The sequence below is a fragment of the Podarcis pityusensis genome (genome assembly GCF_964106645.2).
Source record: "Podarcis pityusensis genome assembly, chromosome: 13".
Taxonomy (NCBI): Eukaryota; Metazoa; Chordata; class Lepidosauria; order Squamata; family Lacertidae; genus Podarcis; species Podarcis pityusensis.
The window spans coordinates 34,206,469-34,217,411 of record NC_138038.1 but is presented as its reverse complement, the minus strand read 5'-3'; the positions used below and the strand labels follow the sequence as shown (position 1 = coordinate 34,217,411).

General features: G+C 45.7%; 1 protein-coding gene across 4 annotated transcripts; it reads right to left on the bottom strand.

Annotated features, from left to right (window-relative positions):
* Window positions 1-2,252: 2,252 nt before the first annotated feature.
* PKMYT1 (protein kinase, membrane associated tyrosine/threonine 1) lies at window positions 2,253-10,873 on the bottom strand. Of its 4 annotated transcripts, none has more exons than XM_080977966.1 (9): window positions 10,725-10,837; window positions 8,450-8,522; window positions 7,931-8,301; window positions 6,501-6,991; window positions 6,208-6,314; window positions 5,847-6,019; window positions 4,298-4,554; window positions 3,381-3,479; window positions 2,253-3,005 (listed from the first exon to the last, which is right to left on the bottom strand). In XM_080977966.1, exons 2-9 carry the CDS (start codon window positions 8,505-8,507, stop codon window positions 2,762-2,764), a joined length of 1,800 nt encoding a protein of 599 aa, XP_080834092.1. In that variant the 5' UTR covers window positions 8,508-8,522; window positions 10,725-10,837; the 3' UTR covers window positions 2,253-2,761. The 4 variants fall into 4 exon arrangements, with proteins under 4 accessions (XP_080834092.1, XP_080834091.1, XP_080834093.1 ...); XM_080977965.1 differs by lacking the exon at window positions 10,725-10,837 and adding an exon at window positions 10,433-10,585; XM_080977967.1 differs by lacking the exon at window positions 8,450-8,522 and having other exon boundaries at window positions 10,725-10,873.
* Between the last annotated feature and the right edge of the window lie 70 nt (window positions 10,874-10,943).

The following is a 10,943-nucleotide window of genomic DNA, read 5'->3' as shown; positions in this document are numbered from 1 at the left end:
ATCTTTTTCCTGGCCTGTCATAAGTGGTACTTATTCTTTCAAAGTGTTGCAAAAGGTTCCTGATGGTTGCAACCTCTTCCACTAGGATGTGTTTTCCCTGTAGGAAGAGATAATTCATCCAGGTTTCAATCCAGAAGCACCCTCCAGTTATCTTAGAGATGCTACACAGATGTTCATCTAGGTCCTGGAATACGGCTCTCCTGCTGACATGTCAGGCGTATTTTTCACGTAACATTAGAAGAGCTTTCATCTCCCAGTGCAGAAAAATGAAATTACAGTTTGACATCAAGTGATTAAATATATCAAAAGCAACAAAATTGTATACAGTCAATCATCTAACTACCCTTCAATATTTTAATCACTTTCAATGGAACTTTAGTATAACTAACTAGTGTGAGATTGTTCCCTGCATTTGCTGTATGGTAGCCAATGGTTTGATTTCTTTATTCTGCTTAGACCACTTGCCTGCCACTTGACACACCAAGATCACACTTTTTTTTAATAACGTTGAAAGTGGCTTGAGCCATTATTCAACATCCAGATACTTAGGCCTGGGTTGAAATTTAACACTCCCTTTCCTGCTATTATTTTATTTATTTTATTTTCTGCTACAGCACAGGAACCAAAACAGTCTGGACTGAATTAACTATGGTGCTTGAAGGTCGTTCTCACCTTATGGACTGTGGAATGGAGGTAGAACCATCTGTCCTGGGGTAAACCATATTATTCAAGAAGGTTGAACCTCTTTGCCTACATGAATTTAAGTACAGCAAGGAAGTAAGCCACATAAAATTAAGCAAGTCATTATGTATGTTTTTAGCACACACAAATTTTAAAATTAAACAAATTGCTTGCTACTCTAGCCTTTAAGAAAATGGAGTGGGGAATACATACAGCCCAATCTATGCATGCTTCCACCTAAGTATTGCCTCACTGAGTTCAGTCAGTTTCACTCCCAGATACACAGGGCTGCAGTTTTTCACTTCAATCTAAAGGACAAGTAGAATAAGTTACACAAGCTTCTAGACATGTTTATTTTTTAAATCTAATTTGACTATCTTGGAGACAAGCTCCTTTCCTTATTTTAAAAATTCCCTCACCACCCCCACCCTGCTTAAGCTACTGCAGTATTACGTTACACTGCAAAATATGGAAGGCAATTGCGATGCAGATCCGGGGTTGCCAACATGGCAGGGCAGCCTTGAGAACTTCCCTTGGCATGTGTTAAGCCTCTGTGTGGCCCCTCACTGCCTCCATGATGAGGCAACAAGGTAGGTTACATTATCTTGCCCGCCCACCCCCCTCAAAAAAGTACAGAGCTGAAAATAACAGACTGCCAGAAGGAGAAGACACACATACACAAGTTGTATCCAGCAAATCTTCTTGAAACTTAATTTTTTCAAAGGTCCACCACCAAATCCAGTGGTACCCTGGCACAAAAACATGGGAGCTGAGGCAAACATACAATTTAACAAGGAACAATCCCCTCAAAACCATGATCAAATCACAGGTCTCCTCTAAGTGTGTTTAAGTGCTTGGTTGGTTTTGTTGTCATCCTATTTACAAAAGCAATTTGAGGATTCGTGCCTTGGATCAATGTTCTTATGGTGCTGGCAGGCACTGGATCTGTGTGTTTTTACTCCTCTAAGCTTTAATTCAATATTGGTTTTTTCAGGGATCTGTTTTATTACTATTGGATCCAACTTTCACAGATGACTTTGAAAAGAAGTTTTGGATGCTTTCTGTCTGGTGGGGAATAGTGTCTGTAGCACAGTCTCATTCCAAATGCCCCTGCCCCTGCAGTCCCCAAAAAGTTAACCCCCTGCACTAGATACTGTGAATAAGCAAGATTTGGATTCTAAAGTATATCTTCAAGACCTGTCCAGCTCACACCCACTATTTATTCAGCTGTTTCTCTGAGGCGTCAGCAAAAAAACAGCCTGTACTTTCAGGATTTCTTTCTTTCTTTCAAACTTTTAATAATAATAATAATAATAATAATAATAATAATAATAATAATAATAAAATTTAATTTATATCCTGCCCTCCCCAACCAAAGCCAGGCTCAGAGTGGCTAACAACAGTAAAATAATACAGCATTTTAAAATGCTGTATTCATTCTAAAATCAGTTCAAATCAAATTGATGATATAATTTCCTTGTGTGGCGATTTGCAACTTCATCTCTCACTGTTCTTTTGTCAGAATGGTGTTCTAACTTGATTAATATTTCAAGTCACAAAAAACCACAAAATTCAAGGGAAAGTTGAAAATGCTTTTATTGTCAAGTCTTACAGCTGCCACCTTTGCAAAACCCTAGTATGAAAGGGAGTTTATATTCCCCATTCCCCAAGCCAGTTCCCACAAATGGCAACACATTCCTAGCACACAAATATTAGAAGACAAAACTTTAAAAGAAAATATAGATTCCACCCTCATTCCCCATATAAAACAATTTTCCCCTCAAGTGACCTCTGACAATACACCCTATTTTCTACTGCCTGCCAGCAGATACCAGTCTAAATTTTGGAATACAAGAATATGCATCTCAAAAGCATCATCATAAGAGGGCTCAAGCAGAGAAGTTACGCACAGGGAAGCAACCCTAGAAATCCTGCCTCCCTTTTGCTAAACTTAGCTCTATGTCACAGCCCAGCCCCACTGAGCATACTGGCCAGTTGTGCAATATCAATGGGGAGGGGTTTCCTCCCTTCACCCAATAAGGGCCTATGCAAGCCAGTAAGTAAAGAAAATAAGTTCCTCTCAGCTCTGGCACTTCTGCTCAGATGCCATGGAGTCTTCAAACAAGCTCAGCAAGTTTTTTGGCTCAAAAGTAGAGCACTGCTTTGAGCACTGGGGAACAAGTGACTCCCATTCATCCTCATCTTCAAAAGCTAGTGTGCGGCGCAAGCTGTTCGCATTCAGAGAGCCTGGTGTGGCATGTCTGCTATTGGGGGACTCTGGGCTGATGTGGCTGAGGTTAGGGCTGCCTTGGAGTACCAAAGACCTGTGGGTGACCAAACAGAAAAAGACAGGTGATAAAAATAAGGTGTTGGGTGCTGCGTCAGGACCTCCTATCTGAGATATAGTTCAGCACTGGGAAAGACAACATACTCTAGATCACAACTTCGCAGCAAAATATTCCGATAAATATGCATGGTTCAAACCATTGCGCCCTCTACAGTGCCAAAGGGGGAAGATACCTTTTGAGAAGCTAAAAGTTATTAACAGCTAAAAGACATTAACAAGTCTGCACATTTCTCTGAACCCTCCGCTTACATGCAGAATCAAAGAATTGCAAGGGACCACAAGGAGTTGTCGGAAAACCTCAAGCAGCTCTGCTGTTGCCTCCCCTACAGCTACCCCTTGACCATCAGCTCACCTGTTCTTCCTGCCACCAGTTTGCTGGGGTGAGGGGTGCCGTGGCGTGGAGGTGTTTCCTACACAAGGGCAGATGCTCAGCAGAGGAGAACCAGGTTGTCTGGAAGAGAAGCAGCAATCTGAAGTTACCTATGCTTTCAAGCATTCATTTTAATATCATCAGGCTAGTAGGAGTCAAACAGAATTCAGATGTGTGACAGAGGTGGTAGTGGGGAATCCAGACTAGCTTCCTGTAGTGAAAGAGAGCGCACATGTGCTTGAACAGATGACCTGCCGCAGCTCACATTCAGAAGGGAAGCTGGACAGCCACTTGCTCTCCTACCTTTTAGAGGCTGGAGACTTGTTTTCTCTCTACATGCATAACAGGAACCATTCTTCCCATGCTTAATAGAAAAAATAGTATCATTCTTGGCCACCTGCCGTTGATAAGGTGAGCTTTATGCAGAAGCTGGTGCAAAGAAAAGCACCTGAAGGATTTGGGGATGTTCATTATTTTAGGAAAGGAGATTGAGAGTTTGGCCTGTTTAGTTTAGCTTTAAAAAAAAGGCTGATGGGGAGGACATGATTGCGCTACAGAACATCAGAGGGATTTGCACTGTGTAACAAACTAAATTTAGATTTAAAAAAACCCAAAACAAACATTTTCTCAAGAGAATAGTGAATGGAATTTGCTTCACATTACAGATCTAACTCATTGAGCCCTCCCTGGCCCAGGTCAGACTGGCTAGCAATCCTGGATATTTGAGTGGATGTCTATTAGCCTTCCCAGACAGACAGACAAATCACTTGCTTCAGACATCTGGATTGGTCTACCACACTGTTTTCTCTGATGGGGGGCACCTTGCGCACATGTACTCTCTACTTCCAACCTGTTACTGTCTGAAAGTAGGAGCGGTCCTATCTTCTTCTTCTACTTACTTGTCAGAAGACTGCAGCTCAGGGCAAGTGTGGTTATGTCGCCCAACTGTCTCCGTTAGTTCAAAGACATCCTCACCAAGGCTCTCTTCGGCATCCTCTTCCTCCTCACCCCAACCACTAGAGAGGCTGCTGTCTTCTGGGGGAAGGACAAGGGGCGAATTTGGGGGGGTGACTGGAATATTCCGATGCCAAAACAGTAGCCAGTGAACCGGGCTGCTCACAGACCCCCAGAGCCACTGCATGAATCTGAAGAGGATCTGAAATAAACAGATGGGGAGAATTCACACATTTAGAAAGCAATCAATGGAGTAATAACATGCTGGCATTAAGATAAAGGTAAAGGACTCCTGGACGGTTAAGTCCGTTCAAAGGTGACTATGGGGTGAAGAAGAGTTTGGACTTGATATCCCGCCTTTCACTCCCCTTAAGGAGTCTTAAAATGGCCAACAATCTCCTTTCCCTTCAGCCCCCACAACAAACACTCTGTGAGGTGAGTGAGGCTGAGAGACTTCAGAGAAGTGTGACTAGCCTAAGGTCACCCAGCAGCTGCATGTGGAGGAGTGAGGAAGCAAACCTGGTTCACCAGATTATGAGTCAACCGCTCTTAACCACTACATCACGCCGGTTCCTCTCACTTTTCAGGCCAAGGGAGCTGGCGTTTGTCCACAGACAGCTTTCAGGGTCATGTGGCCAGCATGACTAAACCGCTTCTGGCGCAATGGAATACCATGGCAAGTGCCAGAGCGCATGGAAACACTGTAAGAAAGCAATAGATGGGGCACAGCATGCTGGCATGAGGCACTTCCCAAATCTGGCAATACGGTGGTACCTTGCAAGACGAATGCCTCGCAAGACAAAAAACTCGCTAGACGAAAGGGTTTTTTGTTTTTTGAGCTGCTTCGCAAGACGATTTTCCCTATGGGCTTGCTTCGCAAGACGGAAACGTCTTGCAAGTTTGTTTCCTTTTTCTTAACACCGTTAATACAGTTGCGACTTGACTTCGAGGAGCAACTCATAGAACGCGGTGTGGTAGCCTTTTTTGAGGTTTTTAAAGACTTTGGTGATTTTTGAAGCTTTTCCAAAACTTTCCCGACACCGTGCTTCGCAAGACGAAAGAAATCGCAAGACGACAAAACTCGCGGAACGAATTAATTTCGTCTTGCGAGGCACCACTGTAGATACTCTCCCTACTGCAAACTGGAGGCTAGGGCACCAGAAAAGGTCTCCAGCCCCTTGCTGTCAGTCAGTGCTGCTCTTGCAACTGGGTACATAAAACATCACAAAACAAAGACACACCCTCAACTAGGCCGGCAAACCCCGCCCCAAAGGCATTTAGGCTGAGCAACACATGGAACTAGCTCAGTGTGATTCACCCATAAATAACTGATAGGCTGTTTTCTGATAAGGATGCCTTTGTCCAGAACAACAAAAAAGGGGCGCAAAGCAGTGGCATAGTTCTAGGAAGATGATTTGGTAATGCCGTGGAGAGTGCGCTCAAGGAGCACTGCAGATTAGCATTGTGAGGATCTCTGGCCAGGGCCTTGATCACCTTGCACATGGAAACTCCTTGCTGGATCCCAGACTGTGCCAGCAGCATCAGCTTCCGCCACCTCCCTGTCTTCTGCATGAGGCTGGAACCAAGCAGCGTCTCCACCGAGGGCCGGAGCAGATGGTTGGGTTCCAACATGGCAACTAGGAGAGTCCGCAGCTCAGCAGAGAGATCTGGGAAGGGCAAGAATATTCCACTGCTTACTTTGCTTTCTGCAATATATTGAATTTCACATGCCACCAGCTCTTTCCCCAGACCCTCCTAGTTTTGACAGCCACTTTGCTTCCTTCCATGAGGATTAGTGGTTGAGTTGGCATATGCAAGTGCTGCATGCAGAAATGTTCCCTTTGTTTCTGCTCACCTGCAGTGAACTCAGGGGGCATATAGCCCTGTCTCAGTTGTTGCCAACCTTCACCTCCATTAGGAAGCTCCATATTGCAAGCAATCTCTAAGATGGTTATGCCTAGGCTGGAAGGACAGAAGCACACAGATGAAGTAACAGGAGCAGCACAACATTGCTTATCTGTAGTGCTAATTTGAACCCCGCAACAAGTTAAATTTTGAGGCAGGGGAGCAAAAGCCACAACTGTGAAGCTGCTGGCTATCTCAGGCACTGGAAATATTAGCATCCCTACTTCCCATCTCATCCCACACCTGAAGATGTCAGCAGCCTTGGTGTATTCCCCACGGAGCAGCTCAGGTGCCATGTAGCGGGGATCGCCTTCTTGAGCATCATTCAGATCCCTAGAGTCCAACTCCAGCATAAGCCCAAAGTCACCTAGCTTGCAGACATTGCTGGACGAGAGGAAGATGTTAGCTGGCTTGACATCCATGTGTAAAAGGTTGCGGTCGTGTAAGTGACGCAGTCCCTGCAGTAAGTCCCAGAGGAACGCTCGCACTTGCCATTCGGGCAGTGGCCCATACTCCTCACAATACTGCAACAGGTTGTTTGGGCACAACTCCGTCTGTATGTAGAGCTGCCCACGCTCTTCCCAGGCCTGTACGAAGCTCACACAGTTGGGATGGTGCCCCACGCGCTCGTGCTTGCGCACCTCAGCCAGTTTGCGCTGCCTATCACTCTCACCTCGGAATGGCTCCACAGAACGCTTCACAGCATATAGCTGTCCATCTTCCCTACAGCGCACCTGTAGGGAAGATGAAACAAGTTATTACATCCTGTAGACTGAAGAGGATCCTGGCCCTTCCATGCAATAACTCCCAGCACAAGGGGTGTTCAGGAACTGTGAGTGGTAAGCTTGCCAAGAACATCCAGATTCTGTGATGAGAAATTATATTCATGTCACATTGTCATAAAATCACCCAGCAAAGAAATAAGAACAAAGCCTGCACAATTAGCATTCGTTCTGCATTCATCCTGATTTACTTGTGGGGTGTTTATAAATCATTCTGTTAGTCATTTGTTCATCCTGCACTCTTCAATGCATTCTCCCATCACTTTCCAAATTGCAAAAAGCATGCTTCTTTTTTAAAGTTGATTTGTTGCACTAAGGGGACAGAGCCCTTTAACTGCACAAACCTAATGTTGTAGCATGCACTTAAATCCTTCTCCCAAAATCTGGAGGCACCCGCAGTGTGGGGCTGTGTATTTAAGACAATGCATTGTAGTCAGCACCCCACTTCCTACAGTATGGCCTGCCAGATTCCTCCTGGAAGCCCACAAGCAGGGCATGGTGGCAACAGCCCCCTGCCACAGTCACCACCTCTGAACATGGAAGTCTCATTTTAATGTAATCCACTCATAGGCAGATCTTCCATGTATTTGTCTAATTCATTTTCAAAGCCATCTAACCAGTGGTCACCACCACAAACTGTGAGGGGGAGGAATCTTAATTATGCCTTGCGTGAATTCATTTCTTCCACACAGACTGTGTCCATACCTTATATTTAAAGAGCATGGCTTCCCATAAAGAATTCTGGGAACTGGAACTCATCTCACAGAGCCGCATTTCACAGTACGCTTAATAAACTATAGTTCACGGGAATATTTTGGGGAAGAAATGTATTTTAAATGGCTAGTGTAGATGTGTCCCAAGAGATTAGTAGCCTGTCTGCTACTGCCTTACCTTGTACACTTCACCAAAAGACCCTCTGCCAAGACGGCTTAGCTGCTGGAAACACTGCCTGAAAAACAGCTCTCTTTTGGAAGCATCATACAGGTGACTACGCAGGGGTGTCTGTTTCCTCTGTGCGCCATGGAAGGAAACACTGTGTGGCTGGAGCTTGGTCCACGGTTGCTGCCGGCGGTCAGAGAAAATCCTGCTCACAGTGAGTGAGCTCTTGTGGCGTGGGCGTGGTGGGAGGGTATAGCTGAGTGGCTTACGAGCTCTCTTGGCTGAAAAACTGCTTTCTGCTTCCCGGAAGAAGGCAGGCACTGGAAGAGGAGTGTGACTCATCTGGGACTCAGCCCCTCCATAGTCAAGAGGTAGTGGCATGTCTGAAAGCAGAATGCATAGTTATTGAAATTACATTATCATTTCCTCAATGATTCAAAGTTGCAGTCAGCGAGTCTTTTGTGTTGGGCTGCTAAGGCACATTTAATATTCACTAACCAAGAAAAAGGTAAATATTTTCAGTTTGCTGACCTGAAGAGACTGATAGTAGAGTCTCAAGTGATGGGGAAAGAAGCCTCCCCACATGCATAGCCCAAAGGATAAACTGCAAGAACAGGAGGATACATTCAATTTTAATACAGTATTCCACTGTATGCAACAATGATGTTCAGAAGCCCTGGACCTGAAAAGCATTCTAACTCCCACTATTCATTTTTACATTCCAGTTCTGGGACCACAAGCCCAGAGCTGTATCTTTATGTACCTTCGTAGCTTGTATTCACAGCAGGAAGGGACGTGTTTATTTTTGTCTTTTGCAAAAACAAAAACAACCACCCATTTTAAGGTTCTGTCTATCAGGCAGAGGCTTCAATAACTCATGCCTCCCAATCAGTTCCTAGAATTCCATCTTAGAAGATCAATGCCCTGTGGGCTGCTGTCTCCAGGCTCTGGCCATTTGGGACGCATTTTAGGTTAAGATGCCTTTCATCCATCTACTGCAACTGTCCTGGAACCATCAGTAATTGTGATGGAGTTTGTAATGGCCTTAGTGAGTCCTGATAAATCATGTGACAGTCAGATGAAACTGACAAGTCTGGGATCAGAATCTTTAGAGGCACTCAAAGGAAAACAAACAAAGCAGTCAGCAGAGTCACAAAGAAAAAAACACTAAGTGGAGCACTAACAGGAAGATATGAAGAGTTTCAAAGTATCGATTCACACAAGGAATTCATATTTACATTATCATAAGCTGCTTAAATGTCTATGTGAACAGCAGAGCATTTGGATACAAACCTATACACAATTTCCTTTGAGGAAGCCATATTGAACACAAAGATTTTAAAATTAAGACTGCCCTGTGCATCTTCAAAATAAATAGGGCATTACATAAAAATATTGCTATATTTCTAACCCTTTAGCAGAGCATGTGTGGGTTTTTTTCTCTTTCCTTAGGTAGACTAATGATGATGAGGATGATGATGATGATGATGATACAATTGGGCTGTCCTTACCTCAGTCCCGGGTGTGTGCAACCAGAGATGGTAATAACACAACAGGAGGCCAAACAGATGAGAACAAATATTCTGTTTCCAGCACCAGGCAGCCAGGTCACAACCTTGTCATGAGGGTGATGGCCATTTCCTGTTTTTCTCTAGAAACACATGGTACTCACAGGTACACTGCCTCTAAAAATGGAGGTTCCATTTAGCTACCAGATGCCTATATGGCCTCCACATCACATCTGACTTAAGAGCCCCTGCAGCCAGGCTCAAATCCACACAAAGTTCACTGGGTGATCTCAGGCCAGTCTTTGAGCCTGAACTCTCTTACAGGGCTGTGGCAAGAATAAAACAGTATGGAAAGGAGAAAGAAGAAGAGCTATGTACTCTGAACTCCTTGAGAAAAGAGTAGGATTAAAATGACAACTAGAGAATTCCTCCAGGAATTTGCCTTGTTCTGATTTTACCAACACCACCACTAAAAGAGGAGCCCAGCTGTCCCCCACAACTGGGCTTGAGTTATGTCAGCTGTGGAAGAGACATCCTCGCCCCTCCAGCTCCATCACTCTCAGCCCTCTAAAGTTCTCCTGCTCCTTATAGAAACACAAGAAGAGCCATGCTGGATCAGGCCAATGGCCCATCTAATGCAACATCCTATCTTCCCAGTGGCCACCCAATGCCTGTGGGGAAAACCCCGCGAGGAGCAGGATTAGAGCATTTGTGATTCCCATCAACTGGCATTCAGAAACCCTGCTGCCTCCGACCCGCCTTATGCTTGGGACCGCCTCCCAGGACGCCCTCAAATACCTCACACTTTCCACGAAGCCTTGGGCACAACCTCCCCACCCCCCCGCCAGGCCCTATAACATCTTGCAAGTGTGACCCTGGCTAGAATAAGCCCCTTTCGACCCCTGCCTCAGCTTCCTTTCCCCCAGACCTATCAGAAACACGGCTCTATCCATTTTTTTACTTGCTTTTTAATCGTCGTTCCCTCCCTCCCCCCACCTCAACCTACGTTTCGGCCGCTTCCTATTTCGTCTGTAAGCCGCCTCGAGTCCCTGTCAGGGGAAAAGGCGGGATAGAAATCAATACGACGTTTAATCATTCTAACCGTGATAGATAGCCACCACCGGCAGCCTCGCCCTCCTCCACGGAGAAGGGCCGTTCCCTCAGCCACCGCCTCTGCCCTCCCCCGAAATTCACCTCAGGTGCGGGGGGCGCCCCCCCTTTCCCCTGCTCCTGGTCGGCGACATCACCGCCACGCCCGCTCCTGCCACTGAGGAAACGCAAAAGCACCGGCGCCTTACCTCTCTTCTCCTTCCTCTTTATAATTTTAAATTTCCTCGGAGCCCCGGAGAGCAAGGGCTCTCGCGTACGTGCGAACGAGGGAATCGCTTTGTTCCGCCCGTCCGAGAGTCCCCGGATGAAGCAGCCCTTTTCCCACCCCCTCCCTTCCCTCAGGTGTGTGTATTCCTGCCCGGCGCGCGCGCGCGAATCCCCTCAACGCCCGGTTTGCGCTCTCGCGC

Excerpts from the sequence above, each read along its gene's own strand:
- PKMYT1 (XM_080977965.1), bottom strand. The coding sequence starts at position 10,522 with ATGATTAAACGTCGTATTGATTTCTATCCCGCCTTTTCCCCTGACAGG. Across the intron at positions 8,302-8,449 it reads TCTACTATCAGTCTCTTCAG|ACATGCCACTACCTCTTGAC; the intron begins GTCAGCAAACTG and ends TTCTGCTTTCAG. Across the intron at positions 6,992-7,930 it reads CTTTTGGTGAAGTGTACAAG|GTGCGCTGTAGGGAAGATGG; the intron begins GTAAGGCAGTAG and ends TCTTCCCTACAG.